Source organism: Amblyomma maculatum, chromosome 3 (genome assembly GCF_055883805.1).
Source record: "Amblyomma maculatum isolate TAMU_Amacu chromosome 3, ASM5588380v1, whole genome shotgun sequence".
NCBI lineage: Eukaryota > Metazoa > Arthropoda > Arachnida > Ixodida > Ixodidae > Amblyomma > Amblyomma maculatum.
In genome coordinates, this window is record NC_139346.1 from 207,996,271 (window position 1) to 208,019,440 (window position 23,170).

Below are 23,170 nucleotides of genomic sequence, written 5' to 3' on the forward strand. Positions count from 1 at the left end.
CATTACGCTGTTAACGTCAAGGTCGCTTGCGAAAGTTGTATAGAAGACTTGACATGAAAAACTGTGCATGTTGCACACTTCAGTACGCAGTTTTCGGGCCAACAGTTAACCTTAATCTCGTCCCCATACACCACTTGCGCAGCTTCGAGTGGAGGAGGTATTTTCGAGAACTTGTTGGAGGAAACACCGAGGGGCGTTCATGAATCTGAATCGGCCCTGGAGTGGAGGAGCGGCTATATTCTCCGCTCCAACGAGTGGAGGTGGAGCGTCGAGTCGAGGCGCGTTTGTCAATACGGGCGTAAGGATTAAAAGCTACCCTTGAGTGCCATCTATCCTTCCTGAAGGCACTACTAACCAGTGCTTGGGAATTTATCAGCAGAGGCATAGGATCTAAAAGGATATGCACAAGATAGAGAGCATATATATGCTTCTAATTGATGCAGACTTCAATCTAGTGGCACTGTGTCACGCACTCGGTAATCACCGGAGGTTATCACCGAGACATGACAAAAAGCGGGGTGGTCGTCCAATGCCCGGTGTAGCCGGTAAGCAAACGTGGAGAATGAGACGAAGACGTGTTGATTTGAAATAACAATAAGAAGTTTATAGGCTCAGAACGAGGAATACGCAAAACATTTAGTAGACAGCAATTAACGTTCTAAAAGGCTACGACACGAGTGGAGAAACAATCTAATTAAATACTCCGAATTGCGTATGCAGGGTTAAACATGCTTTTCCGGGATGGAAGTAGCAGTTGAAAGGGAAAGAAAGTTCAGAGCAGTGTCGAACATACAATTGATCAGGGAACGCAGCGGCAGTCCATCACTGGCCCTCAAAGGCTATGATCCTTCGGGGGGGGGGGGGGGGGGGGGGGGGGGAGGTGCCAGCGTGGCGGCTTGATTACCCTCCGGGAGTATGTGGCATCTCGGGTTTCCTTCTCGGGGAGCGACTGGGTGGACTGACTTTGTGGCCTCGGCACAACAGTCACATACACCCCAACTTCGGTTCTTCTGGGGGTCACATTGCCAGGGGGAAATAATGTACGGATATACAAAGGAAGCTCTATACTTTAGACGTAGTAGGGGTGACTTTGAGGGGAAAAGTAAGACTCAGACAAAACAGGCAGCGCATACTCTTCCGCTCGAGCATGGAGAGAGTTGGAGCTAACACAGAGAAAGTTATACTGTTCTGAGGCAACGTGCATGTACACATTCTTGCATGCCCGGCCCATGGTCACATGTACAGGTACCATGAACATATGAGGTTTACAGAACACCAATTCAGCGTGTGCAATAAATGCAACATGGGCATATTAATGTATGCCGCCTATTCTGTGACACACTGCTTGAACGCATAAAAGTGGTTGACTCCATGTTTGAATTTGTCAAGTCGAAATAAGACCTTTAGGTCAAACAGGATGCTCAGTTATAAAGTGCATAAGCAAGTATTCTGTTTGCTGCTAATTTATTTGTGTATATTATTTTAAGCATCTTTACATGTTTTGAATGTTTGTCTTGCTTTGCGAGGGGTATGTGCATAGCCGGAAAAGCTGTTATTGTTGCATAAAAAAAGATTAAAATTGGCAATTTTGTGTGTCAGGAATAAAGAACTGCAATTATCAAAGATGGTTGGCCTAAGAAACATTCTTCAAAACATAATTATATTTTTCCAAAACTCTCATTGCTCCAAAGCTGCTCCAAAATGACACTATAACTTCTCCCTGAGTTGCTCCAAAATTCTCTAGCCTGCTTCCATCCCTGTTACCTGTCGTGGTCAAGAAAAGAACCCTATGTAAGAATGTGAAAAAGGCTGCTCATGCTGCCAGGAAGACAAACCTGCTATCTATGTATGGCTGCTAAAGCAGGTGACAGATACCTGTAATGCTTTCTTGATTGAAATCAAAGTGCAAACGTTACTAAGAGTTATTTTGAATTAAAAGCTTTAACATACTTCAGTAGTAATATTCAGTAATAATAAAGTTTCTGAAATGAACTCATTCTTTTTCTTTTTTTTTTTTTTTTCAGTTTTTATTTTGCTGGATCTGGGGCTCATTTCACAGATAAAGCTTGTTTGTCTTAGCATCTTAGCACCCTGCCATGTCCCATCACTTCAGCATGCTTTGTTATAAAACTAAGGATGCATTTGTTTCTTTAATGTCTGCTCTCTTTATTTTTCTATTGTTGATTATGCTTATATTAAAATAATAAAGCACAGAAGTAGACTTTTTCTTTTTTTCTTTTTGTGTGCACATAGGGAGAGAAGCCTGTGTGATTGTAAAGTTGCGAGAATATTCTTCCTGGAACAGAATCGCAAAACATGGCCTGCTTGCCAGAAAACTTCGAAAACTTGTTCTTTCTCTGCAGGGTGTCTTGGAGTGCACACCACCATTGGTTACTCTGAGCCCCTCTTCAATAGCAGAATTGGAGAAGGCTGTTCCGTCAAGCATCTCTAAATCTTGGATTGCCTGGAATGAGGCCTGGAATGAGTAGTAAGTTGGAAAGTTGTCCAAATGATGGCTGTCTGAACATGTAGAGGCAGTGAATTTTAGACTGTGTAAGTAGCAGTGATGTATATATAGGATGTTCTACGTGATTCATAAAACTGCATATGCCGCGCCACCTTCTTGCCACCGCTATCTTGAGCTTCATGCTGCACATACAACCTATTCTTCCCGTCCCTACTTCTTACTGCACTGTTTTACTTTATGAGCTGATCGCGGCGTCTCATTCATTGCAAGTGTCGTGGATTTCCTAAAAGCTATAGCGACATAAAGGACCTTTTAGGCTCATTTCTCCCAGTAGCAGTATGTATACAGGAGACAAACTTGGGATCCCAACAAAAAGATGTTATGAAAAACTGTCAAGACTTTCGGTGCGACCGAGAGCAGTCAGGTAGGCTTTCTGGAGGTGTTGCTATTGTAGTCAGATGTGATGTTGCAATAGCAAAATCAGCCTAAAAACTAAATTTGAAGCCGTGGCTATTACTGTTGTCCATTTTAAAACATTAAAGAGATGCTTTTTATATCGGCCGCCACATTTAACCATAACTCTTGCTGACTTGGAAGAACTTTTGCGACAGCTTCCAGAACCATATCTCATAGTCGGTTATTTTAATGCCCACTCATTATTTTGGGGAAGTGAACTAATACTAGAGGTCGTATTTTAGAAGGTTTTATTTTATGTAATAACACCTGCCTTCTAAACACTGGAAAGAAAACATACTGCTTGCCAAGCTCCGAAAAAATGAGCTGCTTAGATTTATTATTCTGTTCACCCTCCAATTAGCAATTTTAAATGGGATGTTCTAAACAACCCTTACGGGAGTGATCACCTGCCTGTGGTTATTACCCTTTTATCCTCCCCAGCAGTCATTTCTACCAAAGCGCGCCATTGGAAATTGCACCTAGCTGACTGCTCACTGTTTAAATCAGAAGCTCATTTAGAGGAAATATTTTCAGATAGCCTCAAGATAGCCTCAGTGTGGATGAACTCGATATGTTTACATCCTGTATTCTTGCTGCCACTCATCTTGCCATTCCACAGTTTGGGAATGGTAAGGAAAAATAAATATTGGTACACACAAGAATGCAGGGCAGCAAAGAAAAAAAAAAAATTAAGGCATGGGACGTCTTGCATAGGTACCCAACATCATCATCGTCAGCCTGACTGTACCCACTGCAGGGCGAAGGCCTCTCCCATATTTCTCCAATTAGCCCGGTTCTGTGCTAGCTGCATCCACTTGACCCCTGCGAACTTCTTAACCTCATCCGCCCACCTAACTTCCTGCCGCCCCCTGCTATGCTTTCCTTTCCTTCCCAACATACAAGAACCTAATACTTTTTAAAAAGGCCAGAGCTAAAGCTCGGCATATCCGTCATAGTGCTGAAAAAACATCCTGGCAAAATTACATATAGTCAATGAATAGTTCAGTCGCATCCAAAAAAATATGGGAGCAGGTACATAAGCTAAATGACACCTAAACTCCCTTCACTCTTCTGACAGCCCCAGGTGTACAAACCAGTATAGAGGAGCAAGCTAATATATTAGGGAAACATTTCTTCACAATTTCAAGTTCCTCGCACTACACCGAATCTTTCTTAAAGCGCAAAAGAACAGCTGAGAAACAAAAACTTCCAACAAGTGGAAGCCAAGAAGAGGAGCACAGTAGCCTAATTGTAATCCAGGAATTATAAAAAGTTTTTTATCTGCAGGTAAACAAACAGCACCCGGTCCTGACCGAATACATTATAAAATGCTCGCCAATCTATCTGAATGTTCAATAGAAGCATTTTTGAAATTTAAAAAAAAAAAAAAAAAAAAAAAATGGATTGCCAAAATACTACCAGAAGCTTGGAAAAAAGCGATAATTGTACTGTCTTAACATCAAGAAAACCACCGGCATCCCTAAGTAGTTATAGGCCCATTGCCCTCACCAGCTATCTAGCCAAATCATTTGAAAGCATTTTGAATATCAGATTAATGTTTACTCTTGAATCTCGTAAACTTTTGGGCGTCCACCAGTGCGGTTTTAGAAAGACATGCTCAGCAACAGACAATCTGGTTCGCCTCGAAGACACAGTCAGAGAGGCTTTTATGTACAAGCAACACTGTCTCGCCATTTTCTTTAACCTAGACAAAGTGTACAACAACCTGGAGGTTCGGGATCGTATGCGACCTAGTCGACTTAGGGATCCGTGGCAGAATGCTGAAAGTTCTGAATGATTTTCTATCCAAACATGCATTTCAGGTGCGTCTTGGTACTACACTGTCAAAAGCCTTTACCCAAGAAAATTGTGTTCCTCAGGGATGCATTTTAAGCACAACGCTCTTTGTAGTAAAAAATAGATCTCCACTGCCAAAGTAATAACCAAAATCTATTAGGTACTTGTTCTACGTCCACAGTCTTCAACTAGCTTGCACTTCCTCCAACATATCAGCGTGTGAGAGGCAAGTACAGTTAACAGTTAATAAACCAGTTACACGAGCAGACAAAAAGGGATTTCAGTTATCCCCACAGAAAACAGTGGCAGTCAAGTTTTCACTCAGATGCGGAATACAAACTGACCCTACTCTGCACCTGAACGAGAATGAATTAATAGTTAAAAATGAGCACAAATTGCTGGGGATAACTTTTAACAGAAAACTAAGTCTCATATCAATACTCTTAACAAAAGAAAGCTACCAGATCACTAAATATGCTCAAGGTTCTTTCAAGGAAATACTGGGGGTCTGATAGAACATGCCTTTTGCGCGTTTATCACTTTGTTGTACTGTCTTGTTTGTATTACGGTTGTGTAGCGTACGGGTCTGCAAGAGCATCATACTTAAAACGTCTGGACCCTGTGCATAACCTGGGTTTGCGTCTCACATCTGGTGCGTGTAGAACCTCTTCCATAAACAGTCTATACTTTGAAAGAAGTGAACCCTTCCTCGTATACAGAAGAACTAGGATTACATTGTCATATCTCCTCAAAGTACGCTCATTACCAAAACATATACCCTCCTGTTACAAAGTGCAGCTCCAGAGTGTTGTTCAACAATAGACCCCAGTAAACCAAACCCTTATTACTTCGGTTCTAGGATAAATTCCAAGAATAAGGAATACTAAATGCCCTCCTTAATATTGCGTCAAGGCACGATCCACTACTACCATTTCACATTAACACATTAACTCGGTTTTGTAAACAGAAAACACCACATGAACATATTTTGCTAGAACGATTGGCTCTCACAAAAAAAGTATTCGAATTGCACTCAGTTTTATACATATAGCTCCAAGACAATAAAGCATATTGTAAGTGCAGTAGTACAAGGAAAATTTGAGAAAGTAGCAAGACTACCTCAGTGTACGAGTGTTTTTACTGCCGAGTGTTACGCACTTGCTATAGCAGTAAGAAAAATAGCTAATGGGAACATCACAAACAGTATTATTTACACAGGCTCTTGACAGCCCTTCACCACAAAAATGCAAAAACGATTTCTGCTCCATTACTTGGGGACATCATAAATTATATATCAAAAGCGACTGCTCAAGGACATAACATTTTGTTGAGTCCCAATTCATGTCTGCATTGGAGGCAACGAGGGAGCAGATGTTTGCGCTGCTCAAGCCCGTGACAAATAGATAAAGAACATAAATATTACATATAGAGACTGCATGGCGCTAGTGCACTGTAAACTAATGGAAGAAGGGCAGTCAGTCTTCATGGTGTTGTGAGGTAAATAAACTACATTTGGTGAAGTCAGTTTTGGTGGAACGGAAATAATGTCACCATCAAGAACGTTTTATAGAAATAATTTTATGTAGTCTCCGCATTGGCCACACACACTTGACGCATAATTTTTTGCTGAGAAAAGAAAACCAACCCTTGTGTGAAGAATGCGGCGAGGAACTCGCCATAAACCATTTTTTTGTTTTCGTGCACAAGACTTGAAACGCAAAGGAAAAAGTATTTTACTCGATTTTACAGTCAGCATATTCTGTTCCATCCAGCATCGATTTTATGTGAAAGTGATCTTGTTGACCTGTCATGCTTTAACTTTCTAAAGGAAACAAACGTTTTAAAAAAACTAGAATAAATACATATACCCCACTAAACCCAAGATTCAACCTTGTGCCTGGTGCATGCTAGAGCCGCTTATGCGCCATTAAACACAATACCATACAATTATTTTTCTTTTTTGAGAAAGTTTGCCTCGCAATCCTGGGTAGGTACCTCGTGTGCGGATATAGCATTTCGTGAGGACTACATCTCAGACATACTTAAACGATTTTTATCAAGTTTTTAACGACAAATAGGAAGAAATGTAGAATTGTCTATGAAAGATGAACTAGGACTTGACTTTCAGTTTACTATTGCGGGTTCCTACTATATTAAAATATATATCGTTATACAGCTGTCGCTTGACCTTATGTGTAACGAGGGTTAAACCTTTTCTTTTTTTTTTTTTTTTTTTTCCCCTTGTAGTGCTGCTCCTGAAGGGGCTTACTCAGTTGACCAATACATCATCAGTGGAGATGCCCTTGATCTTCTGGTAAGGCGCTTGAAGACCAGGTATTTGTATTTGTGCATTTCATTTGTCTCGTGGTCTATTTCTTGTGTGGCACGGCACAAATTGAATGGCAGCATAGAGAAGCGCTGAAGCAAGAAATGCACTCGGACACTACTAGGCAAGCAAGTTCACATGAGTCTTTAAGTATTCAGTAATCTGCCAGAAGCTTATCGCCGGAAGATGAGGGCAACAGACACACTGAAGGCAGGACACAGCGCAACTGTTAGTAATTTTGTGTTCTGTCTTTAGTGTGCTTGTCATCCCTGTCTTTCTGCGCTAAGCTCCCGCCAAATTCATTACCAAAGAGCCTTCTAGAATGTGCGTGCACTAATAATTTTTGGTTACAGGAGCCAGTTGTGGGTTGCGCAGTGGCCCTTCTTTTGTTTCTTTTTTTGGAGGGCAGTCGAACAGCTTATACTAAGTTGCTACGTGAATTACGAGTCATGCTTACTATATCTGGGTTTAACTTCTGTTATGCTGTCCATCATTTACCAAGTAAACATTGTAACTGCTTCTGCAAATATACCTAAAGAAATTATTGTGCACTCCTTTGCGCAGTGATATTATAATTTCATGGTTGTACGGTTGAGCCTCAATATGACGAACCTCAGTGTAATGAAATTCATGATGTAACGAGTTGTTTAAATTTCCCAATTTTTGCCCTATTAAGAACCATGTTTTTTTTTTTTTGTTTTTTTTCGTGATTTAACGAAGTAATTTTATGTGCAGTTTCGATTTAATGAAGTCCTCGCGCATCACATGCATGTACCAGCAGCCACCTTGACAATCGGGGAGAATTACAACTTCAGCCCTGACGCACCGAATTTTACATCTGCCTTTTTATACACCAGTTTATATAAAAAATTTGCAGAAAAAACAGTCGGTGTTAAAGGAAGCTATTGTATTTACATTTAAAATGAGGCTTGGGCATCGTTCCAATTATTGAGATAAGAATTGAATGCATTGCGGCAGCCCCCGTTCGTTGATTTCGCTAATGTCTGTCGCTATCTGTTCGAAGCCGGGAAGTTGTCGGGTGCCGCCAACTTATGTAGCACTTAGAGGTGGAAGTCAGACCCACTGGGGCCCACCAGGGGGAAAAACAGCTACTCCTAGACCATGTGGGCACATTTGTGCTGCTTGGTTGAAACAGGGCTTTGCATATATAACATGTAGTATTTTACCTAGTGTGGTAGATTGACTGTATGCTAGTAAGTATGCAAACTGAACCGCAAGGAAAAATTGAAGTGGTTGTGCATATAATTCACATTTAGCATTTTGGCCTAACCATGCTTTATTGCCAGTCTTGTTTTCTTTCTATTTTTAATGAAACCTGAACCAGAATGGGTCTTCTGGTACTTGTACTACTGTTTTCCTACTGAACAAAACTGTCTTGTTAGATGAACTGTACTTGCTGAAATCTGCACACGTGTCACCAAAGCCATGTCAAGAGGTGCCAGGAAGGACGGTTGGCTTTTCTAAGTCCACCATGGTTTTGCTAAAAATTAGTCTGTGCCTTCCTTTTTCATTGGCCCCTCTAGGAATCAAGCGAGCACCAGATGGTCGTGTACAACCAGGTGGACGAGTACCATGCTGCCGAGGAGGAGCCGACTGAGCAGGAGCAGCAGCAGCACACAGTAGCACCGAAGCAGGAGCACGACAGCAGCATTGAATGTGCTGCCCTACCAGTGCCAAGCACAGGAGCACTGCCTGCAACGTAGGTTTTTGTTTTGTTTTTTTTTTCCTTAAGGGAAGCTTTCAGAATTCGACAAGTTGCAAATTACAATGTATTAAACTTTTAGATTAGAGAGGAATGCAGGGATCAAATCATCAAATTTCAGAAAAGATCAGATTCGGAATCTACAAGGCCTTTTCAACCACACCGCAAAAAAATTCACCCGAAAACAGCCTCAAAGTGCATCTAAATATTTTTCTGGTATTAAAAAAACTGGCCGAAATGTTTGTGAAAATGGTCGACTTTCAAGCGCATTAGCTCCGCACCCATACCGCTAATCGCGAAAAGTTTTGTGCCACAGGAAACCTAATTTCACCACAGTACTCCTCCCTTCGGAACCACGTGTCTGCGATAGAAAAATAAATAAAAAAATAAGTGTAGAAATGTTGAATGCAGAGCCATTCACATGGGGCTCAGCGCGCCCTGTGAGAGGCTGCTGGAAAGCGCCCCAGTTCTCGCGTTGTCTGGTACCGCCTCATTTGTGCGCGCTTTCTCGACTGCTTGATAGTTTGTGAATCCGAGGCTGCTGTACTGTATTTTTGTCATCTGCTCTGCTGCTTGAGGCTTCATCTGTATGTTGTGCAGAAGTATAGGACGAAGTATGCGTGCGGGATGTGCAAACGCAAGCCTCCTATTCCGGGAAAAGAAGCGGTTGGCGACAGTTGAACCGGACGAACTAAAAACCGGGCCACCATTAATGCTGAAAAGTATTAGCACACTGTGGGGTCCGTCCAAGAGACAAAGAAATGAAATCTGCAAAGAAACCGACAAGAAGGTCCTGTGAAGCACAGGTGCAGTTGGAGGTCGTTAAATCACGCCCAGTGCGCACGTCCACGGTCAACATTTCTGCGCATGATCTTTGAAGCAAGCCAAACCAGTTGCACTTTTTTGCGGTAACCTGGTGCTTGCACGTCTTGTTCCCATGAGCCCATGAAAGCATGTGACGGGTTGCAAGGTAGCTTTATGCCAATAATCTACTTCTGCAGCACCGTTTGGTTTCATATTCGGTGAAAGCACCCACTCCGTAGCAGTCGATCTCTGCATCAACATGCGAAGCTTGTGGTAAATTTTGTTGGCGGTGTTTATACCTCCAGCCATCAATAAACATTTCAGGATATCTTCCATTTTGTGAGAAACTACTTCTAGGCTATTATATAAATGCACAGCACCAGTAGGTAGCTCTGCAGCTTTAAAGAAAATCTCAGCTGACACAATATAACGAAGCTGTATTGCACTACTCTTGACGCCCGTTTTGCTTGTTGTTTCTTCTAAAATCGCTGATGTTAGCCTCACAAATGCTCGTAGGCAAAATAAGTGGAATAGAAAGGCTCCGGAAACGTTCAATAACATTTGCACCACAGAAAGATGAAAACCTCGATGAGACGAAGTCCCATCTTTCCTAGCGGCGCGCACATACTTGTGGGATAATTAATCACGGTCATTATATTGGAACAGTGGATTTATGTGTATCCTCACAAACATTAAAAAATTTTCACCACCACCACCTATTTTGCAAGTGACTTTTGTGATGACTAGGTGTTCACAATGAGCCAACATTTTTGTTAATTGTTACGAGAGATTATAAGTTTTATTCGTTTACAGTCGACGACCAATTTTTCGGACTCTCAATGGACCACGAAAGTATCCGAAAAATCGGGCAGTCCAAAAAAACAAATTTGCACCAAAAAAGCTCAATTTATTGCCTATTATTCACTTTGAGGCCGGAAAAAGTCTTGAAGGCTTTTCTGCACCACGCTCCGCTGCCGTGCTAACAGGTCCTCCTGAATTTCGCTTGCATCAGCTCGGCTTGCGTCGGCTGCGCTGCTGCAGGTGAGTCATCGTCGACTTCGCTCTCAGACTCCACAAGTACTTGGCGAATAATTTCTAATTTTAATAATAATTCCGCACAGTTCCAACTCGTGGTCTACGTCTTTCGACACCAGCAGTGCGAAGGTCGTGAATGAGCTGCTCACTGCCTGACAGCTGCTCGACGACGCTCTCCTCATCCAAGGCAGCCGACTCGTCATTCAGCACAAATCCCGCGTGGCAGAAGCAATTGCGCAGCATTGTGGGTGTTAAGACTTCCACGCATCGGCAAGCGTACTAAGTGCTCCAAGCAAATCGACAAAGTAGGTTTTCCCACTGTCGAGGCACACAACAACCACCAATCACTGGATCACAACACCGACTTCGTTGAATGCCTTCTCGCTGCCGCGTTGCACGCAAAAAAAAAAAAAAAAAATTGGGAACAGCTTTTTGAAAAACTGAAGCCGATTCGATTAAATGCGAGCCACAGTAGCGACAGAACGTAGTTCTCGCATCAGCACGGCACAGAGGAACAGGCAGTCGAAGCTATCACGCTAAAAGAAAAAAAAAAGTTGACTGAAGGCTTAGCTTGGTTAAGCCTGGTGATTGAGCAATCGCAACGTCTGGCCGGCTGCGCGCCGCGCCCCCGTTTTTACAGCAGATGGTGTGACGTCACACCGCTAGGCCTCGCATCAACATGCGAGCTCCTCGCGGCCTTGCCACGCGAGGAGCTGAAAGTGAAAGTAGTATTGCTTTCGCAATAAAAAAAAAGCACTGAGGTGAGGAGCGACGGAAGTGACGTACCGAAAACAGAAGCTGCTAGAAAAATTATATAGCATAGCGTCGATCCTGTGTCAGTTTAGCTGAGGAATGGCACGCAAGGCCGACACCGGTTTCGAGGCTATCAAAGGAAAAGTAAACAAACAAGATGGCGACACCGCTCAAAATGGGGAGCAGTTGGCCCGGCTGACGCTTGGAATGTCCGAAAAATCGAATAGCCGTTCTTAGAGTGTCCGAAATTTTGAGCAGTGTAATACATTGACTTTATAAGGTATGTCCTGGGGCCGGGAAAAAGTCCGAATAATCAAGCATGTCTGAAAATTTGGGTGTCCGAAAAATTGGTCGTCGACTGTACTATAAGTTGATGTGTTTGCGGACATGTTTCGTTCCGTCCACCAAGCCCTGTGCCGTGTTCAGCACTACATAGGTTAAAAATGATTCCTTTCTTGCCTCCTGCAGAAGTTCCTTCGATGGCCTGTACAGATTTGATGTGTCCTGTTCGTCGCAGACCAAGTCCACCAAAAGTGTGAGCTTTACGGTAAGAAATTTGCATTGTGCTCAAAGTCTTAGCATACCTCCACTTATTTTTATTAATATGATTACAGCTGAAACTTGTTAATTTTTATTTATTCAAATACCTCACGAGCTTCGATTGGAGTATTATATGAGGGGGGTTGCATAACTGGGGTGCGAAACAGAGGCAAGCAGGAAATGGTTATTTTAACATTGTTATTTTCAAAATGTTATCGTTATCGTTATATAATGGCTAAAAAAGAGAACAAAATTTGAAAAGCACACTACAGAACACACTTCAGAACAAAATGCTGCATATTTTTTCTTTGAAAATAACATAATCTGAAATGTGATATTATAATAAATATATTATTATATTAATATTGTATTATATATTATATTGCTGTTAAAAATGAAGTTACCTACTTGTTATGGCTACTACTTTGTTGCAGGGACGCAACAGCTGCGCCAATTGCGCCATTTCATTACAGCTGCATATTTCTGCGCCAAGCTTTGCCATAAGTGTGAAATTGGTAAAGTTGCTCCACTCTGCGCCAAAATTTTCTGACTAGCCGCGAAAGTTTGCAGTCGCACTAGATTTGGCTAGAAATAAGAGCCGCATTGGCTACTTGCAGCCAGTGGCCAATCCAGTCCGGTCAAGTAACTATAGCATACTAGTATAACGCCACCAGAGCTCACCACGTGGTGAGTGGCAGTGGTTTTGCTGCCCATCTTTCAAGCCTACCGCATACCTTACCAACCACCCATCCACCGGGGCTTCAAGTTTGCCATACTTAGGGAGAACTTTCTGCGGCTGTGATATGGTCAGTCATGATGTTTTAGATGTTGCAGCATGCATCACTGGCTGGTAGTTTTATTTCGAGATGGCGTCACGCTGTTCCAACGTCTACTCATATTTTACTCTCTTGCATCCATGTGCTGCTTCCGCTCTTCGAGTACGCTAAACTGTTGCAGCGTGATGATGCTTCACTGTGTGTGACAAAGTCCTTGCAATGAAGCATCTCCATAATGCAATGGGGCCGTTTGTGAGGAGGCACCATTGCTACTGCGTCGCACTGCGAAAAGGGCTGCGGTGGCTCTTGTGATATTGGAGCAATACTTCAACATCTCAGACAGTGTGCACAAACTAAAGCACTTGACGAATGTGCGAAAAATCGTCACTTTCTCATAACTTCTGTCTCAAATGTATAGGGAACCTGCGCTGTCCAGGGGGCGCGCTTGGATGGATGGATGGATGGAATATAGGAGCGTCCCCTTTGAAACGGGGTGGTAGCAGTAGCTATCATGCTCATTTTTCTCCATATATCCTAATTATTGATTTAGAATGGTTAACTAAACCATCATTCTATTTATTAAATTTTGCTCCTACATTACTAACATTATGTCACTTCTCTGCTTTTAAGCCACCAATCTTCCAGCCGTTTTTTGCTAGTTTCCACAGCCGGTTTATTCACTCGGCCACTGTTATCTCTAAACCCCAGAGCTTCAGGAACAGTGATTGCGCCTGCATCAACTTCCGGATGGATAATATTCGAGTATAATATGCTCAATTGTTTCACTGGAGTTTCCACATACAGCACATGCGTCATCTCCATTGTTAAACTTCTTTTTGTAGCTGCGTGTTCTAAGGCACCCTGATCTAGCTTCAAAAAGTAGGGCACTGCCTCTTGAGTTATCAAAGAAATCTTCCTTCCTGATCTGCATTTTCCACTTTCGGTATAATTCCACACTCTGCTTTTTTTTCATCGAATTTATCCAATTTTTACCTTCTGTGTTTTTCACCTGTTGCTTAATGCTCTTTATTTCTCCGTCCTTGTTACTAGCATACTTACTAGTTAGTTTCCTAGTTCTTTTCCTCCATTGTGAGTCAACGCTTTTTAGGTACAGGTATTTAAATACCTTAGCTGCCCATCTGTTACTGTCCAATTTCCTCAGGCGTTCCTCATATAATATTTTACTCTGAGCTTCCCGTACTTCGAACGATGCCCAGCCCATATCTCCCTGTACCGCCTCGTTTGTAGTTTTGCCGTGGGCACCTAGTGCTAATCGTCCAACGGATCTCTGATTTGTTTCTAATGTCGACTGTACCTCTGATTTTAGGCACAAAACCGCATTTCCGAAAGTAAGTCCGGGCACCATAATTCCTTTCCAAATACCCCTCAATACCTCATACCTATTGTATCCCCACAATGCCTTATGCTTCATTATCCCGGCATTCCTTCGCCCTTTGGCCTTAAGTGATTGCTCATGCTTTCCAATGTATGCCAATCCTTCGTTTACCCATACCCCCAAATATTTATATTCTGCTACTCTAGGTATTTCAAGGCCTTGAATTTTAAGACCCTGATCAGTTGAGCCGTTGAAAATCATCAGACCCGACTTAACTGCGCTGAAACTGAAGCCTAGAGCGTCCCCTTCGTCTCCGCAATACTTAACTAGAGTTTGCAATTCTTCCAGACTCTCAGCTAGCAGCACAATATCGTCTGCATACATCAAACCGGGGAGGCGCTGCTCTACCGCCTTTCCACTTAATCTATATGACAGGTTAAAACCTAGGTTACTGTCTTGTATCCTCCGTTCCAGGTTTATCATATAAAGCATGAACAGCACCGGTGATAGAGGACAGCCTTGTCTTAATCCTTTGCATACTTTGACATCCTCCGTACTTCTTATCCCTTCCCACGTAATTTCTACTTTGTTATCCCGGTATATTTCCTGTAGGAACTCTATTATCTCATAACCGATACCTTCTTCTTTTAATATGTTCCACAGGAGTTCCCTGCTTACGTTGTCGTACGCCCCGTTTATGTCCAGGAAGGCCAAATACAAAGGTCTATTTTCCACTCTAGATATTTCGATGCATTGGGTAAGCACGAACAGGCAATCATCTAAGCGCCTACCATTTCTAAAGCCGTTCTGAAGTTCTCCGAGTATCTTGTTACTTTCAACCCATGCTTGCACCTTTAATTTCACCGCCTGCATGGCTAACCTGTACATTACAGATGTTATGGTAATCGGCCTGTAGGATTTTATGTGCATCCTTTCTCCTTTCCCTTTATAAATCAAATTCATTTTACTCTGCCGCCAGCTGTCCGGAATTTGCTTATTCGCTATGACTGTTTCCAAAGCTTTTAACGTTTCCTTACTTTTTGGACCGAGTTCATTAATCAGCTTGATCGGAATTCCATCTATTCCTGTAGATGTGTTTTTAGGACTATTTTTTTCTGCCTTTTTCCAGTTTAGATTGGTCAGTTCTAAGCTGCTTTGTAAAAAAAAAAAAAAATTTGCTTAAAATCAGCACCCAGCGCCACCTGGTTTCAAAATGAGCAAGCATATAGTAGAGCGGAGAACTCTGCTCGTCGTACCGTGGCTGCGCCCATCGGCAGATTTTGAGCTTTCTATTTCGTGCATAATGCTTTTATCACAGGTGTGAATGTTTTTAAAAACTTGGAGTTTCCTTTTTGATTGCCTAAAGGCTTGTTAAACCTGAAAAGCGCATAAAAAACACACAGACAACAGCAAAAGACGGACGCACGAGCGCTTACTTCCAACTGATTTTATTCCATGCGAGAAGCAGAATATTTGTACACTTGAGGTCACATGCGCATGCAAAGGTAAAAACTCTGAGTGGACAGGAAAAAACATTATCGGGCTGCACACGTAAACGATGAAAGATATGCCATCTCTTTCTCCCCGCCACCGCAGGATAAAAGTATAGTCAAAAGATAGACATGCCGTGACATTATCGTTGCGCAGTATCTTGGCGCGCTGCCAATAAATGAGCTGTGAATGCGACAGCCGAAACGGAGGTATGCGCCATCGAATGCTTTATTTATTTATTTTAATTTTCGGGGAAAAAGTGGTGTTGGGTTCATTATGCGAGTGAATTGTTTACGCGACAAATACAGTATCATTTTTCACGATTGCAAGTGACGTCTCAAGCCAGTTTCTGTATATCAAATTATCGATATATCGAACTATTTTGCCATCCCCTTCGAGTTCGATATATCCGGGTTCGACTGTATTAGGTTTATACCACCACTCCCCATCCCACTAGTTCTCAGATGTCCTCCTCAAAATTTTTCTAGGGGAACCCTGAACACAACTAATGGAACGTAGGAAAAGCACGTGGGTGCTTGTGGACGTCGAGACTGTCTTGGTTGGATTTTTATCGTCTGGGCCACCAGTGTTCACGGTGCAGATCAGACAGGTGCTGCAGACTAACGCTGTCCATTTGGGCGAACGTATCTGCTGCCAGTATCATTGGTGACATTGTCTGGCAAGGTTTTAGTTGAAGTGGCAGAGCAGACGTGCAGGAATTAGTGGGTTTTTATATTTATCGTCTGGGCCACCAGTGTTCACGGTGCAGATCAGACAGGTGCTGCAGACTAACGCTGTCCATTTGGGCGAACGTATCTGCTGCCAGTATCATTGGTGACATTGTCTGGCAAGGTTTTAGCTGAAGTGGCAGAGCAGACGTGCAGGAATTAGTGGGTCGTATGTTTACTATGTTGCAGTCGTATTTTAAGGACCAGATGTTTTTAATGGATATAACTTTTGTTTTTTATTCAGCTCTTCGAATTTTTCGGTATTTTTTGGGCTATTCATGTACAGCGAGGTTATCCATGCTTTCTCGTCAATAAACTCATGTTCCCGCTGTCAGAGAGGGTAGGAGGTGCATCAGTTGCGGGTTCTGTGTTCGTGCTAATACAACTTGAGGTGGTACATGTGAAATTTATTTTGGGCTTTAGCAAGTCGAGAAACGCGCTACAGCCTTAGATGTTTAATTGCAAAGCACTGCAGCAGAGCCCAAGACTGCCAAGATTACCGTAATTGAACAGGTCGATTATTGTTTTCATATAAGGAAAACAATAATCAGCTTTTTACCTCTTTCATTACCACGTCATTGTGATTCAATCACCGGTGATTGAAAAACTTGGAAGTTCAGATTTCATGCCGTCAGCTCCGTAACAGACTTGCTGCCCTATGTAGTTTGTACTTCAAGCACTATATTTTTGTTTTAGGTGTGGTTTGTATTTCTCTCCGCATGGCGTCTTATTTCTAAAATGCCTTTGAAGTTCAGGTTGCGCCATGGAACGCTCCCAACATTGCATGAATTTTGTGTCCGGAATTTTTTTTTATATATATACAGTCGTGCCTCGTTAATATGGACACTTTGGTTTCCGACCAAAACTGTCCATAAAGCGAGTCATCCATAATAACGAGTCATGAATAAAAACAAAAAGGATTTTATTGAGAAAAGAGAATTGTAATTAACGACTGCTTTTGTACATAACGGTGTGCACTGGACTCAAAATTCCACACAACACCGGCAATTTTGAGTGCATTATCCTTGTCATTGTTGTCTTAAAAAATTTTAGTGCAGTCTGAAGGCGACTCGCTTACCATGACACCCGTGATGTTGGGCTTTGTGTCGGTCGAACTTTCGAGCACGAACTCCTCACTGGCCGATGAATCAGCGTCTGATTCTCTACTCACCGCCACTTCCAAAATGGCCTCTTCACTGAGCAAAGTAGCCGCTAAGTAGCTGCTTGAGATTCTCCTGAGGCGAGAAAACAGCTGAGCTGTCGATACTAGTCCCTCGCAGCTTGGATTGACTGAGATGGCTTTTGCCGCTTAATTGTATTCACAGATTTCTTCCCGTCTACGTTCAGCTCTGTTCTTTTACGTTTAACTCCCGCCTTGCCAAAAACCAGACTCAAGTTGGGGACTACAAGCTCCTGATGCTGTGCACTTTTTTGCCTAGTTAACCTTTCTGCCTTTCCGTTCTGATTCTTTCTTTTTTTGCCTTGTACTGTTTCTGTAAGAAAGCAAGGGAGTCAAGTTGGCAAGCTGCTATGCAGAGGGCTATCGAACATCCCATCTTCTTGGCTTCGTTTTTATGTGTTCCCATAAAACAAACACTGCAAGCTTTAGAACGGCGGCTAGCCGACTACGACGGGCTCAGACCTTGTCAAGGCCGCATCGTTGACTCAAAGCGAAGCCGACATACGGACCGCCTAGTGTGCAAAGTTTGTCAGTTGCATGAGAGGGAAGCGCGTCCAGGACGGGACGCCCAGTCCTGGTTGCGTGTTTGCACGTCGCCTTTCTTTTGTCGCTCTACTTTGTGAGTGTGTCCTAACTCTCACCGAAAAGCGTTAACGGCTTCATGGAACACACATTGCGCTTTGGGAAAGAAAACTTCAGTTTCCACCGCCACTGTAGGCACTTGTCTTTCTTCCTGTCATTTCTTTCTTACGCTTTTACCGGCCTCTCTGTTCACGTTCAGCAGAATTTATTGCAACCACATGTTGCTGTTTTCCCGACTGCGGCGGCACTTCCGCTGCACCCAGAAATCTCCTGGTTCCCCCCTTTCGGGGTCTTTCTTACGCTGACCCTCGGTGTTCTGTGCACGTTCCGCTCCGCTCTTGCGCCCCCCCCCCCCCCCCCCCCCCCTTCTCCCTTAGTACGGCAACACGCAGGCTTTGGTTCTTTCCAACCCTACAGGACTCGTTCAGGCATCCCGCCGTATCGGCTGTCGCGTAGGTTCGCGGGCGGCGCGCCCTTCTTTAGCTTGCGTTCGGACTACTCTGCTTTTTCTTTCAAGCACTGTACATATTAACGAGACAAAAATACATGGGCCCAAGGGGGGCGCGTGCATTCTTCCCCTGTCCATTGTCCGGACAGCGAGTTTGCATATTAACGAGGCATAAACACATTGAAATGGTTTCGTCCCCAGAAAAACTGTCCTTAATTCGGGTCGTCCATATTAACGGGGGTCATATTAACGGGGCACGACTGTATACTATATATATATATTTGCCTTCAGTATTCGTGTTAAAAGAAGCTTTTTTTGAATGCATGTTCTATTTCCATCATCAGTATGCATTTTAGCTATTTTTTTATCATGTAATTTGCAGCAAAATAAGGTTTGTCAGAAACCTATTGAAAACAGCCATTTTTCTCCTGGTAAAAAAAGAGTTACGTCAACACTAGTAATAACAGTTTGGCATACAGTTACTTTTTTGTGGGCTTTTGACGTGTAAGTTTGTGTGCTTTGAAGTGTGGCATCTCATACCCAGTTGCAATTCCCCATCCTCTTCTCTTGCAGTATGATGAAAATCGCCGCAAGCTATTTGCGAACATGAACGCAGTGTGCCCTTTCCATGTCTACGTAAATGAGACTCCGCCACCGGGCACAGTGGTTCGTGTAATGGCCGTCTACTCGCAACCAAATGATGCCGAAAAAGTAGTGAAGCGATGCCTGGTTCACATTGCAGAGGCAGAGAAAGAGAAGAAGCCTGGTGAGCCTGCCATCTTGAAGGTCTTGCTTGGTGTTGTGCCATGTTGCCATGCTTATTCCTACAGCAAGGAGCTTGAATCATGCCAGTGTTGCAACTGTGGTCGTTGGAGGCAATGGCAATGTACTACTAGGCCACAGAAGGGATGTTGGTATGCATGAACTCTATAGTAAGCGCTAGAAAATTTGATCTTGTGTAACTTGAAAGCCAGTTTATTTTTAATATCACTTTGCAATCATCAAAATGGGTCTCATTAATTTGAACAGACTATTCGTACTCATCACAAGTTGTAATTATTGAACAATAAATTGAAAGCAATAAGTTTAACTGCTCCTGCACCAGGCGTCAAAAAGATACCCATCTACTGTAAAATCTCGTTTAGGGGGAAGCTACTCTTGAGCACCAGCTTTCTTATTTATTGAGATATTTGAAGGAAATTTTCAGGGTAGTCTCATAGTACAAACATTTGAAGAACTACCAAGTTTCGTGAATCTGGGCTCATTGGTTCTCAAGTTAGAGATATCAATATGGTTTACATATGTCACTTAGGACAGGCATGGAGAATTTGCAAAACGTGTCGGCACTGGGAAATTTGTTATGGTCATTCCTAGATAGCTACCCCAGAGCGAAACAATGCCCTTTTTCCGAATTTCCTCGCTGAAAAATTTTAGCACAGTCCCAAAATCAGATTTATTAATCAGACCTGCATTAACCAGATTTTAATTGTCATTAATTCCAGACACAGTGACTTGAAAAAATGCAATTATCTTGCCCTCAGAAATTGATTGAGGTATACAATTAAAGAAACCTTATGAAAATATGATAAGCAGTTCTCGAGGTACGGCTGTCTCGAGCAGTCACATTAGGCAGAAAAGCGATTCTCAAAAAACGCCCCTAGAATGTTAAGAAAACGCTAACTTTTTTGTTTGTCGAGATATCTCAATGAAATTTTTAGGGTAGGCTCATAGCATGGATATCTGAATAAATACCGAGTTTCATAGAGCTGTGCACAGAGTTCTCAAGTTACAAGAGTATATCATATGGGTCATGTGGGTCCTGGCCTGGAGAATTTGCAGAATGTGTTGGCGAAATTTATTGTGGTAATTTTTGAATAGGTGTCACAGGTCAAGACAAGGCCCTTTTTTCTAAATTTACTTGTTAGGATGCTGCAGATGTCGAGCAGTCTTTGGCGGCGTACTTCGCCATGTGGATGGCCTTCGCTTTCGTGCACTGGACGCATGTCGCACCTCAAGGCATCGTGAGCGATCACGCAACGTTTGACACGTTGCACATAACCGTTTAGAGTGCATGGCGAGAGATCGTAAAGATGGTGATCACAACAATGGCGAAAGGCGAAGGGATCGCACTACAAAGACAGGCAACAACGAGAGCATAGAGCTAGAGCAGACAACGCGCGGGGGCAGCTGGCGGAGGCCATTGCGTCAGCGGGCACAGCAGCCAATTGCAGTCTTCCAATTCCCCGCGCTGCTGTGGAGCGCGCGCTTTGCTCAATCGCCTTTAATTTGAGCGTGGGAAAATCAAAAGCCGCCTCAAGGCTCCCAATCAGAAGCAAGCTATTCCTCGACTGCGTCGCTGCCACCGAGGTTGCCAAAAGAAAGCGCAAGAATGAGCAAACAAAAAAGGCCAAGATGACGGCGCTTGGTTCTGCGGGAGAGGAATGGCAAACGCGCGTAATTTAGGAATTTTTGGCGCTTGCTCGCAGCACTGCGGGTGCCGCCGCTTGTTATATAAATAATTTCTAGTATTTCCACGACGCGTTCGGCATTGATAATTACAGAAAGAATACTTTATAAGACATTCTACCGGAATATATAATCTTCCAAAAATCGATTACTTCGAGTCTTTTTTGTTTTGTTTTGTTTTCAAAGGTCGCATCCCCCTTTAATTCAGATACAACTAGAAGCGAGGTCCCAACCAATACCCTGTGTAAGTAAAAGTCTGTGATGTCAGATTCTTGTTAATTCGGGCTTTGGAGAGGCTGACTCTGGTTAATTCTAGAATCACGTCAGCATACGACTTGTGCAGGCAGCGATAACCAAAGACCTTCCTTAAAGGGACAGAACAGTGCAATTTAGGACTGGAATTTTTTTCGGCGCAATGAAAAGATTGATGTCTAAAATGTTCGATTCCATAGTGGTTTTGGTAGAAACGCTGTAGAAAATTTTACCAAGAATTTTTCTATCAGTGCATGCACCCGTTTTTATGTAGTCCAATGCTGGAAACCATGAGCAGCGACCATGATGACGACTGGTGGTCGACAAAAAGCACGTACAGAAAGCAGGTATATATATTTCACTCGCCAAACAGTAATTAGATATTTTTTGCGTAGAGTAGCGTCCTTTTAAGTTTCCACACTCAAAGCTGTTACGACATAATAACGAGCGCCTCATCGCCGAAAATTTTAGGGGGCACAATCATCGCTTCATTCACGGAATTCGGAACATTGTGGCGCCATCTAGTGGCAAAAGCTGAAAGCAGGCCTCCAGCGATGAGAAAGGACAGGTGGTTTTTATTTAAGGACTCACTGGAGGAACCGCAAAATATGACAAGTACTCCTAGAAGAAACAAAAACAGTGTGCAGTTACGAAAATCAGCTATATTTTGCTGAGATCTAGTCACGTGGGCTACTACACTGCCTCGGCTGTTTTTATGCGATTTTCAATGGCAAATCAAAATATAAAGCCTTTTTTCTTTGATATTGTAGTGCTTACCCTGTACTATATGAGGCAAGATCTTTTCATCTCCACCATAACCTCATGGCATCTTTCAGCCAGTTTTCTGTCCCTTTAAGTTAAATTGCATGGAACAATGGTATCCATGCACATCATGCGCTCAATGGCAGGCACGACAACGTCAGGGAGTTTCCCATTTTCAGAATAAAGGTCAGTCACATGGTTTCACGTTTTTCTGAACTTAACGTCACCCTGCGAGTGCAATTCACATGCTGCTTCCAGTAGGCTAAAACCACAATTCACCGTGTGGACTGTGCCTAGAAGCATCCCCAAATTGTGATGGTGCTGTTTTGTGAATAGGCACAACTGCTGGTGCATAGCAGTGCGAATGTGTTAGTCGAGGCCTTTACAATTGGAGCACTTATTCCATGTAACTGACAGTGTGCACGAAGCAGAGCACTTGGTGAAACTGGGAAAAATTGTCGCTCACACTTGGGTATTGGGTTTCATTTTAGATACAGACCTCCATTATATACAGGTGTTCATCAGATAACATTACTGTGGTGCAAACTGTTTTTATCAGTTTTGTTAGGCCAATTAGATAATTTGAACATTCTTCAGGTCTCTTGGAATGCCGAATTAATGAGAGTGTACTGTAAATGCATACCTCTGATCCCTACCAATTTGCCCGGGAGACTCCCAGTATTTTTACATGACTTTCGGGTTGTACGACCACTGCCCTTCAGCTTGTAAATGACCGTTGTTAGAGGCCGAGTATCGGTAAAAATATGAAATTAGCCCCAAACGCTTCGGTTGGACATTCATTGGGGTTTGTATCTTCCTTGGCTGGATGTGCTAAGACCACTGTTGATAGTTCTAAAATGCTGTGCACTGTAGGTGACGACGCAAGATTTGAACATGGCTTCTCTGCAGGGGACAAAGCTCCGCTGGATCATCTTATCACATGCGACCACCACAGTGTTCAATACTGTGAGAACCAAGCTGGGCGTCATAGCATCGTGGTCCAATATGAGAAACCTGAAGGTACTCACAGTTTTTCTTGGCATTTTCTTAGTTTTTCTCTCTGTGGCTGTTGGCAAGTGATCCCTCCTGAAAGCGTTTACACCCCACAGATCAGGAATATGATCTTCTTAACTCACAGGATATGTTTACGTCGGCTCGCAAGAACTGTGGAACGATTTTGGAGAAGAAAATTTGTTGGCATTCCAGATCTGTTTGGTACAGTTTCGTTGTCTGGGCTAAAATCTGATG

At 42.9% G+C, this 23,170-nt stretch overlaps 1 protein-coding gene across 1 annotated transcript in view; it reads left to right on the plus strand.

The window, feature by feature from the left end:
- The window catches only part of LOC146197548 (uncharacterized), a 73,157-nt gene that overhangs the window by 6,815 nt on the left and 43,172 nt on the right, over positions 1-23,170 (plus strand). The window contains exons 2-7 of the mRNA XM_084597197.1: positions 2,364-2,488; positions 6,968-7,034; positions 8,591-8,766; positions 11,830-11,908; positions 19,016-19,208; positions 22,832-22,942. Of these exons, the coding sequence (XP_084453323.1) occupies positions 2,364-2,488; positions 6,968-7,034; positions 8,591-8,766; positions 11,830-11,908; positions 19,016-19,208; positions 22,832-22,942 (751 nt within the window). The remainder of the gene's footprint in view (positions 1-2,363; positions 2,489-6,967; positions 7,035-8,590; positions 8,767-11,829; positions 11,909-19,015; positions 19,209-22,831; positions 22,943-23,170) is intronic.